The sequence below is a fragment of the Notolepis coatsorum genome (assembly GCF_963971535.1).
Source record: "Notolepis coatsorum genome assembly, chromosome: 2".
NCBI classification, from domain to species: Eukaryota; Metazoa; Chordata; class Actinopteri; order Aulopiformes; family Paralepididae; genus Notolepis; species Notolepis coatsorum.
In genome coordinates, this window is record NC_140166.1 from 213,200,048 (window position 1) to 213,220,843 (window position 20,796).

Genomic DNA, 20,796 nt, shown 5'->3' on the forward strand with positions numbered 1-20,796 from the left:
TTCAAGAAACAACACGGAGTGGGCGGATATCATATGACTCACGGAGTTGCTAAGGGTTTTCAAAATAAGAGTATCATATGAACCTGAACGTTGCTAGCTGCCGGAGCCCAGATATTATGACTGGAGCTGCGCTTGGGGCGGCAATGAGACCCGCACAGGATTGCCAAAATAAGAGTATCAATATGAACTACACGCCAGCTGGCGGGCAGACTATTATTTTTAGACGCCAGACGGTAAATCTACACGCATTTGGCGAATGGCGTCTAGTTATTTTGTTCCCTGCACGCATCCACTCAAACTCGTAGAAAATACAGCATCAGGCTATTCTAAAAGTATCGATACTAATAAAATGGATTTTTAACAGCTGGGTATTCGCAATACCTTTCTAGTATGGGTGTATCGTGCAACACTACTTACAACCAAGGTGTTCCGGTCTCCGTGGGCGTGTGTGTGCGACAGGTCCAGGCGTCCCGGGTCCACGGCGCCCAGCTCCCCCAGACACTCCCCACAGAGCAGCCTGACCAGCGGGGACAAGTCCTGGCAGCCCTTCAGCAGCACCGCCACCAGGCTGGAGATCACCGGCTCCACCGCCTCACTTGCACACACCTGCCGTAGCAGCCACTCCTGCAGGACGACATGGAGACATGTGACCAACCTGCATAACCAACCTGCATAACCATGGCCAGCCTGTATAACCAACCTGTATAACCATGGCCAACCTGTATAACCAACCTGTATATCCAACCTGTATATAACCATGGCCAACCTGTATAACCATGGCCAACCTGTATAACCAACCTGTATATAACCATGACCAACCTGTATAACCATGACCAACCTGTAGAACCAACCTGTATATAACCATGGCCAACCTGTATAACCATGGCCAACCTGTATAACCAACCTGTATAACCATGGCCAACCTGTATAACCATGACCAACCTGTAGAACCAACCTGTATATAACCATGGCCAACCTGTATAACCATGGCCAACCTGTATAACCAACCTGTATATAACCATGACCAACCTGTATAACCAACCTGTATATAACCATGGCCAACCTGTATAACCATGATCAACCTGCATAACCAACCTGTATAACCAACCTGTATAACCAACCTGTATATAACATAATAATAATAATAATTTAGGACCTGCTCCGAGGTCACCATTTGGCACACATGCGAACCATGCATACAATGCGTATCTGCGATTAACCCATCCCGTCGTCCTTCCCCCCCAAGGGCAGCCGGGAGCAGACAGGCGCCACGTGAGCCGCGCCAGGGGACCAATCCAAGTGCTCCTGTCCGTCTTCGTCAAGGACGCCACAGCGTTAGCGATCTTGTTGTTGTGCATGTTTTTCCATTGGGTTTATCTTATCGGGGGGGGAAACCCTTGCGAGCACGGGGAGAACATGCAAACTCCACACAGAAAGGCCTGGGAGATACCCCACCTGGGTAACTGGCATCATGGAAACCTGGTCCCCAAGCGGGATTCGAACCCTGGACCTTCTTGCTGTGAGGCGACAGTGTTAACCACTACACCACCGTGCCGTATAACCATGGCCAACCTGTATATAACCACGGCCAACCTGTATATAACCATGGCCAACCTGTATATAACCACGGCCAACCTGTATATAACCATGGCCAACCTGTATATAACCATGGCCAACCTGTATATAACCACGGCCAACCTGGTTTATAACCATGGCCAACCTGTATAACCAACCTGTATATAACCATGGTCAACCTACATAACCAACCTGCATAACCATGGCCAACCTGTATAACCAACCTGCATAAACAACCTGCATAACCATGGGCAACCTGTATAACCATAACCAACCTGTATAACCAACCTGTATATAACCATGGCCAACCTGCATAACCAACCTGTATATAACCATGGTCAACCTGTATAACCATAAGCAACCTGTATAACCAACCTGTATATAACCATGGCCAACCTGTATAACCAACCTGTATAACCAACCTGTATATAACCATGGCCAACCTGTATAACCAACCTGTATAACCAACCTGTATATAACCATGGCCAACCTGTATAACCAACCTGTATAACCAACCTGTATATAACCATGGCCAGCCTGTATAACCAACCTGTATATAACCATGGTCAACCTGTATAACCATAAGCAACCTGTATAACCAACCTGTATATAACCATGGCCAACCTGTATAACCAACCTGTATAACCAACCTGTATATAACCATGGTCAACCTGTATAACCAACCTGTATATAACCATGGCCAACCTGTATAACCAACCTGTATAACCAACCTGTATATAACCATGGTCAACCTGTATAACCAACCTGTATATAACCATGGTCAACCTGTATAACCATGGCCAGCCTGTATAACCATGGCCAGCCTGTATAACCAACCTGTATATAACCATGGTCAACCTGTATAACCATGGCCAACCTGCATAACCAACCTGTATATAACCATGGTCAACCTGTATAACCATAAGCAACCTGTATAACCAACCTGTATATAACCATGGCCAACCTGTATAACCAACCTGTATAACCAACCTGTATATAACCATGGCCAACCTGTATAACCAACCTGTATAACCAACCTGTATATAACCATGGCCAACCTGTATAACCAACCTGTATATAACCATGGTCAACCTGTATAACCAACCTGTATATAACCATGGTCAACCTGTATAACCATGGCCAGCCTGTATAACCAACCTGTATATAACCATGGTCAACCTGTATAACCATGGCCAGCCTGTATAACCAACCTGTATATAACCATGGCTAGCCTGTATAACCAACCTGTATAACCATAAGCAACCTGTATAACCATGGTCAACCTGTATAACCAACCTGTATATAACCATGGCCAGCCTGTATAACCAACCTGTATATAACCATGGCCAACCTGTATAACCATGGCCAACCTGTATAACCATGGCCAACCTGTATAACCAACCTGTATAACCATGGCCAACCTGTATAACCAACCTGTATAACCATGGCCAACCTGTATAACCAACCTGTATATAACCATGGCCAACCTGTATAACCAACCTGTATAACCAACCTGTATATAACCATGGTCAACCTGTATAACCATGGCCAGCCTGTATAACCAACCTGTATATAACCATGGTCAACCTGTATAACCATAAGCAACCTGTATAACCAACCTGTATATAACCATGGCCAACCTGTATAACCAACATGTATAACCATGGCCAACCTGTATAACCAACCTGTATAACCATGGCCAACCTGCATAACCAACCTGTATAACCATGGCCAACCTGCATAACCATGACCAACCTGTATAACCATGAACAACCTGTATAACCAACCTGTATAACCATGACCAACCTGCATAACCATGGCCAACCTGTATAACCATGGTCAACCTGCATAACCATGGCCAACCTGTATAACCATAAGCAACCTGTATAACCATGGCCAACCGTCTCTCAGGCTGGTCAGAGCGTGTACCTGGTTGCTGTGCATCACGTCTCTAAGGCTGGTCAGAGCGTGTACCTGGTTGCTGTGCATCACGTCTCTAAGGCTGGTCAGAGCGTGTACCTGGTTGCTGTGCATCACGTCTCTAAGGCTGGTCAGAGCGTGTACCTGGTTGCTGTGCGTCACGTCTCTAAGGCTGGTCAGAGCGTGTACCTGGTTGCTGTGCATCACGTCTCTAAGGCTGGTCAGAGCGTGTACCTGGTTGCTGTGCATCACGTCTCTAAGGCTGGTCAGAGCGTGTACCTGGTTGCTGTGCATCACGTCTCTAAGGCTGGTCAGAGCGTGGATCCTGACGTCCACGTTCTCGTGCTGGACGGCCCTCATGGATAACTGCAGCGCTGCAGCCACGTCACTGGTCCCGGAGGTCAGCTGGACAGAGGAAGATCAACAGCCTTCAGCTCATCATCATCGATTGTCAACTGGGTTGTTAGCTTTCATCATCGACCTCCTGAGCAACCGCCGGATTACCAGACGACTGCTTACTTTTTTTTACTTACTTACTTTTTTACTGTATGAAGCACACTCTCAGGGGCTCATAGGGAACCAAGCATTTCACCGTAAAGTACATGTATTTTATTGTGACAACTAATAAACAAACTTGAAACTTGAAAACTACTTGCTCTACCTCCCGAGCCACTGTCTAACCTCTGAATTACCAGACCCACTGTCACCTCTTTGTCTCAATAAAGAGGGGAAAAAACAATACAAATTCTGTGTATAACAATCCAAATAGAAATGAAAGAATAGGCGATCATCATCGTGTCCATGCCGACCTTCTTGTAGTCCTGCAGGGCAGTGTGGATGTCTCTCAGCTCAGGGTGGTCTGGGAGGAAGTAGATCTCGTGGAGATAGTCCTGAACCTCCTCTCTGGAACACAGGCGGCCATCACGTTTATTTTAAATTCTTTTGATATTTTATGTGACACACTTGTTATTTTTCTACTCAACGATATTCATTCAAAAGGGTCCCATTGAGAGAGAAAGACTGGTGGGAACAGTGGCAGAAACACAGCTCCCCCGACCTGTTGTCCAGGATGAAGTAGCGGATGATGGCGGCCGTCTCCTTGGGCTGCAGGGGGATGAGGGGGAGGAGGGCTACGATCACGTGACTCAGCAGGGGTCCCAGGTGGGCCGGCTCCACGCTCCTCACGAAGCACTCCCACGCCCTGTCCACGCAGGAAGCAGGAAGTGATGACGCAGAGGTGACGCAATGAGCGTGATGTCACTCAGAACAACATACTGCCTTCTCACGTTCTATTGCTCGACATACGAGTGTGTGAATGAATGACATTTTATTTTCGTGTCATGTCCGACGACCCATCCCATACGGGATTATAAGACACCAAAAACAACAATTGAATGTAACAATCACTTCCCATGGTTTCTAAGCTACACCATGCACATCATCAGAGGCCAAAATACATCACATAATATGTAACTGTATGTTATTTCCGTGCGTTTATCCCAAGCTTTCTCTAAATATTCAGCAAGTGCAAAAACCCTGTGATCAAAAATAAATTTTAATCTATCTGTGTGTGTGTGTGTGTGTGCGCGCGCGTGTGTGTGTGTGTGTGTGTGTGTGCGTGCGTGTATGTGTGTGTGTGTGTACTGACTGGCAGCAGAGCAGAGGGAAGTCCTCTCTGTAACGCAGAGCCGTGCGCAGAGTCGTCATGATCTTCAGTCTGACTGAACTGATGTGTTTGGAGCCCAGGAGACGCATCAGAGCCATTACACTGGTGAGGACCTACAGTACATACCATAATACACACTATTACACTGGTGAGAACCTACAGTACATACAGTAACATAATACACACTATTACACTGGTGAGAACCTACAGTACATACAGTAACATAATATACACTATTACACTGGTGAGAACCTACAGTACATACAGTAACATAATACACACTATTACACTGGTGAGAACCTACAGTACATAACATAATATACACTATTACACTGGTGAGAACCTACAGTACATACAGTAACATAATACACACTATTACACTGGTGAGAACCTACAGTACATACAGTAACATAATATACACCATTACACTGGTGAGAACCTACAGTATATACAGTAACATAATACACACTATTACACTGGTGAGAGCCTACAGTACATAACATAATACACACTATTACACTGGTGAGAACCTACAGTACATACAGTAACATAATATACACTATTACACTGGTGAGAGCCTACAGTACATAACATAATACACACTATTACACTGGTGAGAGCCTAAAGTACATAACATAATACACACTATTACACTGGTGAGAACCTACAGTACATAACATAATACACACTATTACACTGGTGAGAGCCTACAGTACATACCATAATACACACTATTACACTGGTGAGAACCTACAGTACATAACATAATACACACTATTACACTGGTGAGAACCTACAGTACATAACATAATACACACTATTACACTGGTGAGAACCTAAAGTACATAACATAATACACACCGTCCATTAAAACAGACAAACAGCCTCGTCATGTACCGTCCTGTACTGCTAGTGTCTATATTATACAATACTCCATAATAGGGCTGTCCCCGACTAAGGATTTGGATGGTCGACTAAGATTGGCCAAAATCTGCCGTTAGTCGACTATTGGTCGACTTAAAAAAAAGTATAATATATTTTTTTTTTTTTTATCATTCCATTTGGGCTGTGGGGGGTGCTTAATGTCTGAAGGAGTCGACTGAAGGCTTCTTGTCCTCTGCAAAAGCATGCAATTGGTCCACTGATGGATACATCTTGATATTTGTCTAGTATAGTGTGTTCATTAGATGGGTGAAATCCTCTTTCAGTGCCTCTGTGCCTGTTTTCGTAGGCAGTTAGCCTCTGGTATGCGTGCCATTAGCGTTAGCCACGCTTCTAGGCCTCTTTTCTTTTGAAATATATATTTTTTTATTATATTCGACTAAGAGGTTGGCCAGTCGACTACGGCCCCTTTCGACCGATTAGTCGACTAATCGATTAATAGGGGTCAGCCCTACTCCATAATAATATGTGCACCACCCACCAGCTTCTTATGGTCCTTATCTCCAGCGCTGGAGCTGAGCAGCTGTATGGTGAAGAAGGCCAGGATGCCGAGCATCTTGGGCTGCAGATAGTCACCCTGGTAGATACACAGTGAGACAGTATTCAGCCTGGTAGATACACAGTGAGACAGTATTCAGCCTGGTAGATACACAGTGAGACAGTATTCAGCCTGGTAGATACACAGTGAGACAGTATTCAGCCTGGTAGATACACAGTGAGACAGTATTCAGCCTGGTAGACACACAGTGAGACAGTATTCAGCCTGGTAGATACACAGTGAGACAGTATTCAGCCTGGTAGATACACAGTGAGACAGTATTCAGCCTGGTAGACACACAGTGAGACAGTATTCAGCCTGGTAGATACACAGTGAGACAGTATTCAGCCTGGTAGATACACAGTGAGACAGTATTCAGCCTGGTAGATACACAGTGAGACAGTATTCAGCCTGGTAGATACACAGTGAGACAGTATTCACCCTGGTAGATACACAGTGAGACAGTATTCAGCCTGGTAGATACACAGTGAGACAGTATTCAGCCTGGTAGATACACAGTGAGACAATGAGAAATACAGCCAGGGAAACACATTCAGAATGGAAAAGAGGTCAACAGAACGGAAATATGTTTTTGATTTTGTTTCGTCTCATTCACTTGGTGATTTTTTCCCTACAATGCGTTGTCAAATTTGTTGAAGCTGCAATAACTATTTTCAGTGTTTTTCTTACATTTACAAAACTTCTTAAGACCATAATGCCATCAGAAGGTCTCGTTGAGTCATGGTGTCCTACTCAATCAACCCTGCAATCAGAAGGTCTCGTTGAGTCATGGTGTCCTACTCAATCAACCCTGCCATCAGAAGGTCTCGTTGAGTCATGGTGTCCTACTCAATCAACCCTGCCATCAGAAGATCTCGTTGAGTCATGGTGTCCTACTCAATCAACCCTGCCATCAGAAGGTCTCGTTGAGTCATGGTGTCCTACTCAATCAACCCTGCCATCAGAAGGTCTCGTTGAGTCATGGTGTCCTACTCAATCAACCCTGCTATCAGAAGTTGAGTCATGGTGTCATCCAGATTACAGATCTCAGATCAGAGGTTATTAACATCTCACCAGAACCAGTAGGTAACACTATGTAGATATTGTACCAGACCTTGGCAACGTACGGTTATCCATTAGGGTCCTTACCATGCACTCCGGTGAGATGTTGTAACGCGGCCCCTGGTATGGATCATCGTCGGGGGCGGAGGAGGCCAGGATGCCCAGGCCATTAAACACCTACAGTACAGCAAGGTGCACATCAGCATTAGGTTAGGTTGGATTAGATTAGATTAGATTCAAATGTATCATCATAGAGCACAAGTACAGTACAACAAAAAGAAGTTGCCATCTAACCAGACTGCAAATGTAGCAGTAAAGTGCAATAGTAATATACAACGTACAGGTGATTAAACTGGAGTGTATATAAATGAGTACTACTGCGTAATAGTACTAATCAGATGTATGTACAGTGTTATAGTATTATTATGTACAGTGGTACAGGTATAAAGACACTATGGTAGTAAGTCATGCTGGCCAGCTGTATAACTAGTAAGAGTAGGTAAGAGCTATGTACAGATAGTATCTATATAAAAATTATTATATGAAGGTATATTCAGACAAATGAGGATAAAAATATATACAGTAAATATTAATATATATATTTATTATTTATATATATTTACTGTATATATTTTTATCCTAAAAAAGAATCCTTTTTATTATGTGTAACGGAACGTAGACCAAATGCGGCCACATTTTATAGGATTCTATCACATTTTCATAACAATAGCACCCTGCGCCGTTTTCATTGAGGTTTCTTACAAATTAACGATGCTTTGTGTTGTCCTTTATATGCCGATTATCATTAGAATCTTAAATTGTACCATATGTTATTATGTCCCCCTTTAGACAACATATGTAACGCTAACAGCGCACTTTTGCTAAGATAATTAGTTTACCATTCGCGGTCTCTATACCGAGGTCGCAGTAATAGTTTACCGCTGTTCAGATCACGTCGAAGAATATAGACACATCCCAGTGACCTGCGACCTGTGCTAACGCTCTTGGGAAATGCATTATTGTAGTTTTCAACATTTTCACCTTTTAATTTTAAACCAATGCTGCCATCTACTGACAACAGAAAGTGTTGTCTAATCGTCACCTTGAGAGCCACTTCCGTATTCAGCGTCGCCCGAAACCCATTCTAGAGATTCCCACTTTTTACTGGGAGTGGGGCGTGGCCGTATTTGGTCCCAGACAATAAGAGTGGCTGCGATTGGTCACTGTGACGTTATATTCTATGTATGATAGCATGTACAATAATGCTGTGTGTATTGTATATATATATATATATATATATATATATATATATATATATATATATATATATATATATATATATATATATATATATATATATATATATATATATATATATATATATATATATATATATATATATATATATATATATATATAAGTAAATCAGTGATTCAACAACCATGCACCATGCCACACGTTGTATAGGGAACAGTGTGCGTCTCTGTGCGGACCTTTTCGTAGTGTTCTCCCCCCCGGAGCAGCAGCTCGTTGTGAAGACCCTGGAAGTCCTGCCTCAGCAGAGAGCCCAGCTCGAGCTCCGTCTCACTCTGGGAAACAGCAGCAACAACAGACCACGTCTTGATACACGGAACACCACTTTAATGCTTACCATCATCAACCATCCAGAGGTTAAAAAGTGGTGTCATCATATGGGATGTTTGTGTGTGTATGATATGATCTCATCTGGTGACGTCGGACTACCTGGAGGTAGCGGAAGATTATGTCCAGCTGTTCCTGGGTGGAGGAACAGACCACGTAACTGAAGATGTACTTGAAGTTGTTGATGAGGATCTCTCTCCGATTGGCCTTCAGCTCATTGGCCAGGGTACGGATGAGGGCGGAGCCAGTGGAACTGGCCTTGGCTGCCAGGTACGGCAGGAGCACCTGGAGGGTACGCTACACACACACACACACAGGCACAGGCACAGAAACACACACACAGGCACACAAACACAAACCAATCCATAAATGTCAACATATATTTAGGCAATCACATTTAACAAGATACAAGATTCCTTTATTGCCACACAACCAGGTTAGTGGTATTCGTGATCGGTACAGAGTGTATTAACACATTCCCTGCCACGCAATTTGAGCATCTTATACCACTCTCTGCCACCACTCTAAGTCTATGGAGATGTTCACCTTCTTTGCAGGGCTATAACTTTTTAAATTGTATTGCTAAATTGACATTACTATGGCCCATTCAACATCGATTATCTATCGTTCAGGATGTGGGAACGTTATACTTTTTCATTCATACATTCATACGAAAATACCGTCTAGAATATAAATGTTTTTATCGTTTTCTGCAGTAATTCCTAGAACGCTAGTTATAGGCCTAAACGCATAATATAGATTATCGATTGCAGTTTATTCGTGATACACGCTATATAAAAAAATCCAACTGAATACGATCCTAAACGTTATGACTCATCATGCGCGGATGAACGGGGGGGGGGGGGGTAGTTTATAAGTCCGTGATCATCAGTAAATGCTTGAAAATGACGTCAGCGTCCTCTTACCGTTGGCCGATGATACTGGAGCAAAAAGATCCCACTTATTTGACGGCGATCGAGTCGATCCATTTCCGGTTTGTATAATAATAATATACGCCCAAATCATGTCGATTATTGAGTTATGGCAGCGATCCATATACACGGTGTGTGTCTAGAGTCCCGCGACAATATGTGAGTGCCGGACGCATTTCCCAGACGCACCGAGATCGACTCGTCCATTTCCGGTTTGGTAACTCGCCGATCATCCACCAGGCGGCAGTATTGAAGCGTTGCAGAGTTGTGCAGGCTCCGACCTGCTTCGGTGTCATCCCTTTGTGGATTGTATTGTATCGAAAACGTATGCTTGAGCCATATTTGTTTGTGTATTAGGTTAACTTTGGTGTTAGTAGAGTAGTATGGCCAGAACTATTTGGTGGGTGGCTGTCACTCAAAGCATTCTGCTAGTATGGGCGGAGCAGATGTGTTCAATAGACTCACAGGAATTGTGTAAAGTTGCCCAAATAGTGCTAGGAATAGCAATGCAGGTCCCCTTTAAAGCGTGGCATAGCTACAACGGGACCCGGCCCGGACGAGCCATATTTTTTGAAAATTCAACAAAAATTACATACCTAAGTAAATGGAAGATTACTCCACTTCTACAAGGACCATTTGCATGTTGTTTTTTCATCTTTGACGGTGAATAACACCATGCTAACATTGACCAGACATGAAAAAACCTTCTTGAGATCAAGTGTACAAAAAATCTAAGCAAATAAAAAAAAAGGGCAGATGATTTACAGGGGGTTTTGTAGATACAGTGCTGAATTTTGCCATCCGGACACATGCAATTTGAAATATGAATATAGAATATAAGGCCTATAAATTACATTATTATGGCCAAGTCCCGTAACGGGGCCGTCGGGCTTAAGGGGCTAAATGCACTGTTTACAGAGCCCATTTCAACCAATAGGAAGAGGACGTGTTCATACAGTGAGGAAGCGGTGGAGGTCTTGGAAGTCGAAGGCGTGTGCGATCTGAGCCAGTATGTCCAGCGCCAGCTCTCTCTGATTGGCCGACTCGCTGCTCTGGTCCGGCGTGCTCCGCAGGGCCGTCTCGTGGCGCGAGTGAAGCATATTCACCAGGAACTGAACCAGGGGCAGAAGAGGAGAACATGTCTCAACCCATTGTTATCTGCAGAGACTTAAACAGTACAATACACAACAACCAACGACAATCAATGTCGAGAACATTAGGAGCATCGTCCCAATGTTGAGTTGCACGTTCTTTTTGTTTTTTTACAATGCTGCATGTCTCAGTTGTCTCTAAGCTTAAAAGGTGCTATAGATAACAGTCAACCACTAGAAGGTGCTATAGATAACAGTCAGCCACTGGATGGTGCTATAGATCAGCGGTTCTCAAACTACAGGTCGCGACCCAAAGTGGGGTCGTGGGTAGGTGACAATGGGGTCGCAAAAAATATATATATAGTTTTTTATTTGTTTTTATGTTCTGGCAACATATTTTGGCTAAATATGCCTCGTTTTATAAATGTGTATTGATAACATAGTACTGTAATTAAATGTTCTAATAAATATGCATGATCAAGTTCAACAACGTGTGCTTTTATTTTGATATTCCTTATTTCCACGTTGAAATTACACGATACATTAAGTGTGGGGTCGCCAAAAAAAAATCCTAAATAAAATGGGGTCGTGGTATAAAAAAGTTTGAGAACCCCTGCACTAGATGTTAAAGGTGCTATAGATACCATTCAGCCACTAGATGTTAAAGGTGCTAAGAGACACTGAGGAAGAGAAGGAGACAATGAGCGTCAGTAGAGAGAGGGGTGGGGGCCGTAGCTTCTTGCCTCTCTGGAGCTAAGCTATCGTTTGGGGAAGCCAAAAGGAATTCTTCCATATTACACATGTGTGTCGATTCTGATACCAGGGCCCTTATTTATCAAACAAAGAATAGGAGTACTGATCTTGGATCAGACTGCTCAGGTCACATGGCGCTATATATATATATATATATATATATATATATATATATATATATATACACCTCACTGTGACTGGTCTCAGATCTGCACTCCTACTATCAAATGCTTGATAAATAAGAGGCCCAGAGTCCTGAGGCGTGTCAGACCTCACAGATGGGGTGCTTGTACTGGCTGAAGAGGTACTGCAGCTTCAGGCCCTTGGCTGCGGCCATGGCTCTGATCTGGGTGTACGCTGCCACAGACACGGGGGAGGACTTGGACAACAGAGGGTGGAGGAGCTTCAGCAGAGCGAAAGACACCATTGTGCCCTGGCCTGCCCTGGAAGAGAGGAGGGAGGGAGGGAGGGAGGAAGAGAGGAGGGAGAAAATTGTTTAACCCTTTCACTACCACACTACCAAAGGGTTAACCCTTTCACTGCGACAATACAGAAGGTTAACCCTTTCACTGCCACACAACAAAATGGTTAACCCTTTCACTACCACACTGCAGAAGGTTAACCCTTTCACTACCACACTACAGACGGTTAACCGTCTGTAGTGTGGTAGTGAAAGGTTTAACCTTCTGTAGTGTGGTAGTGAAAGGGTTATACAAAAAAAAAACATTGAACTAAAAAAATACCTTGTTGTTCAAGGAAAGGCTAAACTATGCTTAAGTAACTGCTAATAATGAAGTAATTCCCTCCCGGAGAGTCAGCATTGCCTTGGCTTGGGCTGATCGCTATACTGACTCGTTTGGCAGAGTTAGTGGGAGGGAAGCCGTGGGTGGGTCCTGGGCGTTGTGGACAGCGACCCCTACAGTTCGGTCGGGGTGCCTGCACAGCGAGGGTAGGATCTGGAGAAAGGTAGTGTGACCTTCCACACGTTACACTCTCCCGGTGAGAATCTGCGCTGCCAGGCTGGCTGCTGGCTGGCTGCACATGTGTCGGAGGAAAGCATGTGACAGTCTCCGGCCTCCCGGACCAACAGTAGGGGGGGGGGTGCGCAACAACCAGGAAGGGGGTTGGGAATTGGCATAACGACTAACAGTGGGATGGGAGAAAAATCGGAAAAAGGAGGGGGGTAAAGATAATAAAAAATTTAAAAAATAAATGAAGTAATTCCAATAGAAAACGTGGTGTGCGTACAGAAGACTGAGCCTCTATACCTGCCCATCTCTCCGGTGGTTAGGATGATAGTGTTGCGGAGCTCCTCGTCCTTGTTGAGCGTGGCCTTGGCTATCGCCTCCGTGAGACCAGCAGCCAGGAGCTGTGAGGAAGAGGAGGGTTTTACACGTCTGTTTTATACCGTGGTGGGCCTGTTTTATATTGTGGTGGGCCTGTTTTATATTGTGGTGGGCCTGTTCTATATCGTGGTAGGCCTGTTCTATATCGTGGTGGGCCTGTTCTATATCGTGGTGGGCCTGTTCTATATTGTGGTGGGCCTGTTCTATATCGTGGTGGGCGTGTTCTATATCGTGGTGGGCCTGTTCTATATCGTGGTGGGCCTGTTCTATATCGTGGTGGGCCTGTTCTATATTGTGGTGGGCCTGTTCTATATCGTGGTGGGCCTGTTCTATATCGTGGTGGGCGTGTTCTATATCGTGGTGGGCCTGTTCTATATCGTGGTGGGCGTGTTCTATATTGTGGTGGGCGTGTTCTATATTGTGGTGGGCCTGTTCTATATTGTGGTGGGCCTGTTCTATATTGTGGTGGGCGTGTTCTATATTGTGGTGGGCCTGTTCTATATCGTGGTGGGCCTGTTCTATATCGTGGTGGGCCTGTTTTATATTGTGGTGGGCCTGTTCTATATTGTGGTGGGCCTGTTCTATATTGTGGTGGGCCTGTTCTATATCGTAGTGGGCCTGTTCTATATTGTGGTGGGCCTGTTCTATATTGTGGTGGGCCTGTTCTATATTGTGGTGGGCCTGTTCTATATTGTGGTGGGCCTGTTCTATATTGTGGTGGGCCTGTTCTATATTGTGGTGGGCCTGTTCTATATTGTGGTGGGCGTGTTCTATATTGTGGTGGGCCTGTTCTATATCGTAGTGGGCCTGTTCTATATTGTGGTGGGCCTGTTCTATATTGTGGTGGGCCTGTTCTATATTGTGGTGGGCCTGTTTTATATTGTGGTGGGCCTGTTCTATATTGTGGTGGGCCTGTTCTATATTGTGGTGGGCCTGTTCTATATTGTGGTGGGCCTGTTCTATATTGTGGTGGGCCTGTTCTATATCGTGGTGGGCGTGTTCTATATTGTAGTGGGCCTGTTCTATATCGTGGTGGGCCTGTTCTATATCGTGGTGGGCCTGTTCTATATTGTGGTGGGCGTGTTCTATATTGTGGTGGGCGTGTTCTATATTGTGGTGGGCCTGTTCTATATTGTGGTGGGCCTGTTCTATATTGTGGTGGGCGTGTTCTATACCGTGGTGGGCCTGTTTTATATTGTGGTGGGCGTGTTCTATATTGTGGTGGGCGTGTTCTATATCGTGGTGGGCGTGTTCTATATTGTGGTGGGCGTGTTCTATATCGTAGTGGGCCTGTTCTATATTGTGGTGGGCCTGTTCTATATTGTGGTGGGCCTGTTCTATATTGTGGTGGGCCTGTTCTATATTGTGGTGGGCCTGTTCTATATTGTGGTGGGCCTGTTCTATATCGTGGTGGGCCTGTTCTATATCGTAGTGGGCCTGTTCTATATCGTGGTGGGCGTGTTCTATATCGTGGTGGGCCTGTTCTATATTGTGGTGGGCGTGTTCTATATTGTGGTGGGCGTGTTCTATATTGTGGTGGGCGCCAGTACAAATGCATCTATTTATGGGTGTGTTCAGATAACACTACTGTGATGGCACTCACGTCACCGAGGAGACCCTGGTCAGCGCTCTGCGGCTCTGCCAGCAGATAGCGCAACGATTGGCTGAAGCGTGTTCTAACCAGCAGATCGGGATCCTCAATTAGACCAATCAGAGCACAGAGGACTTCCCTGTATTCGTGGCCTCTGCCCACTAGGTTCACATGCTGGCAGAGGTGAGGAAGAGCTTCCACGAATGCTGGTGACAATGGAGATAAAGGACACAGGGTTTAATAATATTTTAATAATAATAATGCAGGACCTGCTCAGAGGTCTTTAATTGGCATTGGCAATTATCCTCAACACACACACACACCGGAACACACACGCATGCATTGTCTGTAGGATCGCTGATGCGATTCGTCTCTGCGATTAACCCATCCCGTCGTCCTTCCCCCCCAAGGGCAGCCGGGAGCAGACAGGCGTCAACGTGAGCCGCGCCAGGGGACCAATCCAAGTGCTCCTGTCCGTCTTCGTCAAGGACGCCACAGCGTTAGCGATCTGTTGTTGTTGTGCATGTTTTTCCATTGGGTTTATCTTATCGGGGGGGAAACCCTTGCGAGCACGGGGAGAACATGCAAACTCCACACAGAAAGGCCTGGGAGATACCCCACCTGGGTACCTGGCATCATGGAAACCTGGTCCCCAAGCGGGAATCGAACCCTGGACCTTCTTGCTGTGAGGCGACAGTTTAAAGGACATTCAAGGTCGATGGTGTCGACAGATTCATACAGCAGCTTAGAACAGACGTATCTCAAACCCCGCCTTCTTTTCTTGATCCTCCAATCACAACTGCTAACTTATTAGAGAGATAGGGCTAACTTAGAATTTTTTTTTGGAATTCGAAGCTTCGGGGCAGAGATTCGATTTTAATTCGAAGCTTCGAGATATATATATAAAAAAAATTATTATACGTTTATTTATATATATATTTTTTTTATGTTGTGGGACTTGTACAGCACTTTGTTCAACTTTGTCAGTGCTGTAAAGTTTAAACCTTTTTAAATGTTAGACAAACTAAACACTTTGCTTTCATGAAATATTGTAAGCCGTCATTTGAGGCTTTATAAAAGCAGCACAATGAACACAAATCTGTCAGTGCCGAGTCCGACCTCATCTTAAATAACAAACATTGCTTGTTGTAGTTAACAAAGAGAACATGTGGCTGAACATCTGTTCAACAAGGCAGAGTTGATTTTGCACAACAACAACAAAAAAATCATATATATATTTTTTCTTTTAATACTCAAATTGTATTTTCATATTCGAATCCCATGCCCATCGAACGAAGCTTTGAAGTATTTAAGACAGCCCTATAGAGAGAACAACAATTTTTACAACACTTTGTAAAAATGCTACATCCTATTGACCAAATCCATGTCTGCGCACACACATCATTTATGTCCACATATTAGCAAACATGCAAGGGGACAAACACTCAGGTGATTCAGAGACGTTATGGTTATTATGCATTATCGGGTTTGATACATACATGTTTTGCTATATGATACATACATGTTTTGCTATATGATACATACATGTTGCTATATGATACATACATGTTTTGCTACATGATACATACATGTTTTGCTACATGATACATACATGTTTTGCTACATGATATATACATGTTTTGCTATATGATACATACATGTTTTGCTATATGATACACACATGTTTTGCTATATGATACATACATGTTTTGCTACATGATACATACATGTTTTGCTATCATCAACATCAATACCCTGCTAGACCTGCTCATAGTGAGACCAGACATCTGAAAGCCCCACACACACACACACACACACACACACACACACACACACACACCTTGTTTGATCCCACTGCACACACACACACACACACACGCGCACCTCGTTTGATCCCACTGGCAACCTGTGGTCCGAGCAGCGGTAGGAAGGGTCTGATGACGGACGGTCCGAGCGACGGCGGCTTCCCAGGATGCTCAGCGGTAAGGCTGAGGCAGGAGCAGAGGATGTTGGGGACAGGGGCGGGATCTGTGTGAGTGACACTCAGCTCGGAGCTCTCGGATAGGATGCAGGTCAGCTGACCAACGGCCCTCGCAAGCTCCGTCTTCACCAGCTCCGAGTCGTCCTTCAGTCTGTCCCTGTAGAAACAAGCAAACACCAGCAAATATTACCACTGGTTCTCAACTGGTGTGCCTTGAAGGCAGTTAAGTTAGTTGCAGTGTGTGCGTGTGTGTGTGTGTGTGTACACTACAGTAGTATTAATGAGGTTGTGGTGTGTGTGTGTGTACACTACAGTAGTATTAATGAGGTTGTGGTGTGTGTGTGTGTGTGTGTGTGTGTGTGTGTGTGTGTGTGTGTGTGCGTGTGTGTGTGTGTGTGTACTTACACTACAGTATTAATGAGGTTGTGGTGTGTGTGTGTGTGTGTACTTACACTACAGTAGTATTAATGAGGTTGTGGTGTGTGTGTGTGTGTGTGTGTGTGTGTGTGTGTACTTACACTACAGTATTAATGAGGTTGTGGTGTGTGTGTGTGTACTTACACTACAGTAGTATTAATGAGGTTGTGGTGTGTGTGTGTGTGTACTTACACTACAGTAGTATTAATGAGGTTGTGGTGTGTGTGTGTGTGTGTGTGTATGTGTACTTACACTACAGTAGTATTAATGAGGTTGTGGTGTGTGTGTGTGTGTGTGTGTGTGTGTGTGTGTGTGTGTGTGTGTGTGTGTGTGTGTGTGTGCTTACACTACAGTAGTATTAATGAGGTTGTGGTGTGTGTGTGTGTACTTACACTACAGTAGTATTAATGAGGTTGTGGTGTGTGTGTACTTACACTACAGTAGTATTAATGAGGTTGTGGTGTGTGTGTGTGTACTTACACCACAGTAGTATTAATGAGGTTGTGGTGTGTGTGTGTGTGTACTTACACTACAGTAGTATTAATGAGGTTGTGGTGTGTGTGTGTGTACTTACACTACAGTAGTATTAATGGGGTTGTGGTGTGTGTGTGTGTACTTACACTACAGTAGTATTAATGAGGTTGTGGTGTGTGTGTGTGTACTTACACTACAGTAGTATTAATGAGGTTGTGGTGTGTGTGTGTGTGTACTTACACTACAGTAGTATTAATGAGGTTGTGGTGTGTGTGTGTGTGTACTTACATTACAGTAGTATTAATGAGGTTGTGGTGTGTGTGTGTACTTACACTACAGTAGTATTAATGAGGTTGTGGTGTGTGTGTGTACTTACACTACAGTAGTATTAATGAGGTTGTGGTGTGTGTGTGTGTGTACTTACACTACAGTAGTATTAATGAGGTTGTGGTGTGTGTGTGTGTACTTACACTACAGTAGTATTAATGAGGTTGTGGTGTGTGTGTGTGTACTTACACTACAGTAGTATTAATGAGGTTGTGGTGTGTGCTTCCCAGGGCGTGTAGCAGCAGAGGGAAGGCCCTGACGGCTGCAGCTCTCACCACCTCATCCTCACTCTGCAGCGCCTGAGAAAACACACTCAAGCGCCAGGTCTCACACACAGCACCCCGCAGGAGGGCCAGCAGACACACACACTCCACCTGCACCTGGGAGGCTGAGGAGACACACACACAACATCAGAGACACACACTCCACCTGCACCTGGGAGGCTGAGGAGAGACACACACACACAACATCAGAGACACACACTCCACCTGCACCTGGGAGGCTGAGGAGAGACACACACACAACATCAGAGACACACACTCCACCTGCACCTGGGAGGCTGAGGAGACACACACACAACATCAGAGACACACACTCCACCTGCACCTGGGAGGCTGAGGAGAGACACACACTACGTCAGAGACACACACTCCACCTGCACCTGGGAGGCTGAGGAGAGACACACACACAACATCAGAGACACACACTCCACCTGCACCTGGGAGGCTGAGGAGAGACACACACACACAACATCAGAGACACACACTCCACCTGCACCTGGGAGGCTGAGGAGAGACACACACACACAACATCAGAGACACACACTCCACCTGCACCTGGGAGGCTGAGGAGAGACACACACACACAACATCAGAGACACACACTCCACCTGCACCTGGGAGGCTGAGGAGAGACACACACACACAACATCAGAGACACACACTCCACCTGCACCTGGGAGGCTGAGGAGAGACACACACACTACGTCAGAGACACACACTCCACCTGCACCTGGGAGGCTGACAGCGCAAACACACCAGTCGCGAGGGCAGGCGGGCGCCCAGCGCTTCACTTTCGCTCCCATGTTAATGGACGTAGCTGTGCTCACCGGCAGAAAGCAGGCGCTTGACTCGCGGGGTGGAAGCGATCTTTTTCGCTTTGGTTGGATTCAGTGGCGTGCGCCACGCGCATTTTCACAGAAATACACTCAATATCTGCATTATTACCACAGATATAGATGTTGTTCAACCAGCTAATGTGTCTGTATCTTTCCCAATACAAATAAACCATATTACTATACTTTTTCAGGAGTACAGTCACACTGATGATCATCATTCTAAAATGAATTCTAACATTCTAATTAATTATATAATAACTGGTTATACATGCAAAATAGACAATAGAACACTGGAACTGGAAATCTTTAAAAAAAATCTTCAAACGGGGACTGACTTCACAATAGACTAGGCATTAACAGCTGTTCCAATGTAAATGTGCCTTCCTCCGTGCACTTTCGCCCGCTCTGAAGTTGGACTCGGTGTGCCCGGCCACGCGCACTGTTTGTTTCATTGTCAGGTGAAAACCTTGTAACTCCAATCTTGTTCAAGTTCACATTTTTTTACTTGAAGTGAATGTTTTACATGGTTCATGTGCGCAAAATGTACCTATCTCAAGTTCGTCAGAGGGAAGCAACAGTTTAGATTAAAATGTATTGTCATCATACAGCACAAGTACAGTACAAGAAAATAAGTTTGGCATCCAACCAGAGTGCAAATGTAACAGTAAAGTGCAACAGTAATGTACAGGTGATTAAACTTGGTATACAATATACAAAGTAGTACTACTGAGTGATAGTGCTAATCAGGGTGTAACGGTATACAGAAGCCACGGTTCGGTACGTACCTCGGTTTTGGGGTCACGGTTCGGTACAAGAGGAAGAAAATATTTATAATTAATATTATTAAATATAATTATCTTATTAAGTTATACTTAGTTCCACCTAGGCTTGGCACGGTAGTCAGTGATACCAGTGTCATTCTGTGTTCAGGCATCCACTGAGTAAATTGCCTACTGCCCCCACCAGCCCCCACCCCCACCGGTGTATGCTTTCAGTTTCAGTTTCACTTCTAGAGTAGATTTAACTTCACGTGAGGCAGAGAAAGAAGACTCTAGAGAAGAGATGACATGTTACACAACAATGGCAGTGGATTTATTTTGGATTTAAACACAGCAGCAGCTCGACAGGAGAGGAGCTCAGCAAAAGTATGGTGTGCGTTTTTTTCTCTCTGATCAGCTGCGAGTGAAGGTCGCGTGGAATAAAGTTTGTGTGTAAAATAGCTAAGTTATCCTTTAATGAACCCCATCGTATCAGGGATTTTGTTTTCTCCACTCCACGCTTCATTTAGAGCCTTATCCTTTTCTGCCTTGAATCCCGTGCTTTCAGCCCTCTGTGTCCGTCTCAATTAACGTGGCTTCCGATTTGCTACCAAGAGGCACCAACCAGGCAAGCTTTCGTTATTTTAATGCAAGAGAGAAACTTG

The 20,796-nt window shown here is 44.7% G+C and overlaps 1 protein-coding gene across 1 annotated transcript in view; it reads right to left on the minus strand.

Moving 5' to 3' along the window:
* The window catches only part of atr (ATR checkpoint kinase), an 82,724-nt gene that overhangs the window by 51,551 nt on the left and 10,377 nt on the right, over nt 1-20,796 (minus strand). The window contains exons 7-21 of the mRNA XM_084336597.1: nt 18,446-18,644; nt 16,942-17,195; nt 15,070-15,263; nt 13,389-13,489; nt 12,392-12,563; nt 11,233-11,388; nt 9,447-9,641; nt 9,197-9,292; nt 7,791-7,880; nt 6,585-6,680; nt 5,144-5,274; nt 4,553-4,696; nt 4,305-4,398; nt 3,775-3,900; nt 418-624 (exon numbers count right to left, since the gene is read on the minus strand). Coding sequence (XP_084192723.1) covers nt 418-624; nt 3,775-3,900; nt 4,305-4,398; nt 4,553-4,696; nt 5,144-5,274; nt 6,585-6,680; nt 7,791-7,880; nt 9,197-9,292; nt 9,447-9,641; nt 11,233-11,388; nt 12,392-12,563; nt 13,389-13,489; nt 15,070-15,263; nt 16,942-17,195; nt 18,446-18,644 — 2,255 coding nt within the window. The remainder of the gene's footprint in view (nt 1-417; nt 625-3,774; nt 3,901-4,304; nt 4,399-4,552; nt 4,697-5,143; nt 5,275-6,584; nt 6,681-7,790; nt 7,881-9,196; nt 9,293-9,446; nt 9,642-11,232; nt 11,389-12,391; nt 12,564-13,388; nt 13,490-15,069; nt 15,264-16,941; nt 17,196-18,445; nt 18,645-20,796) is intronic.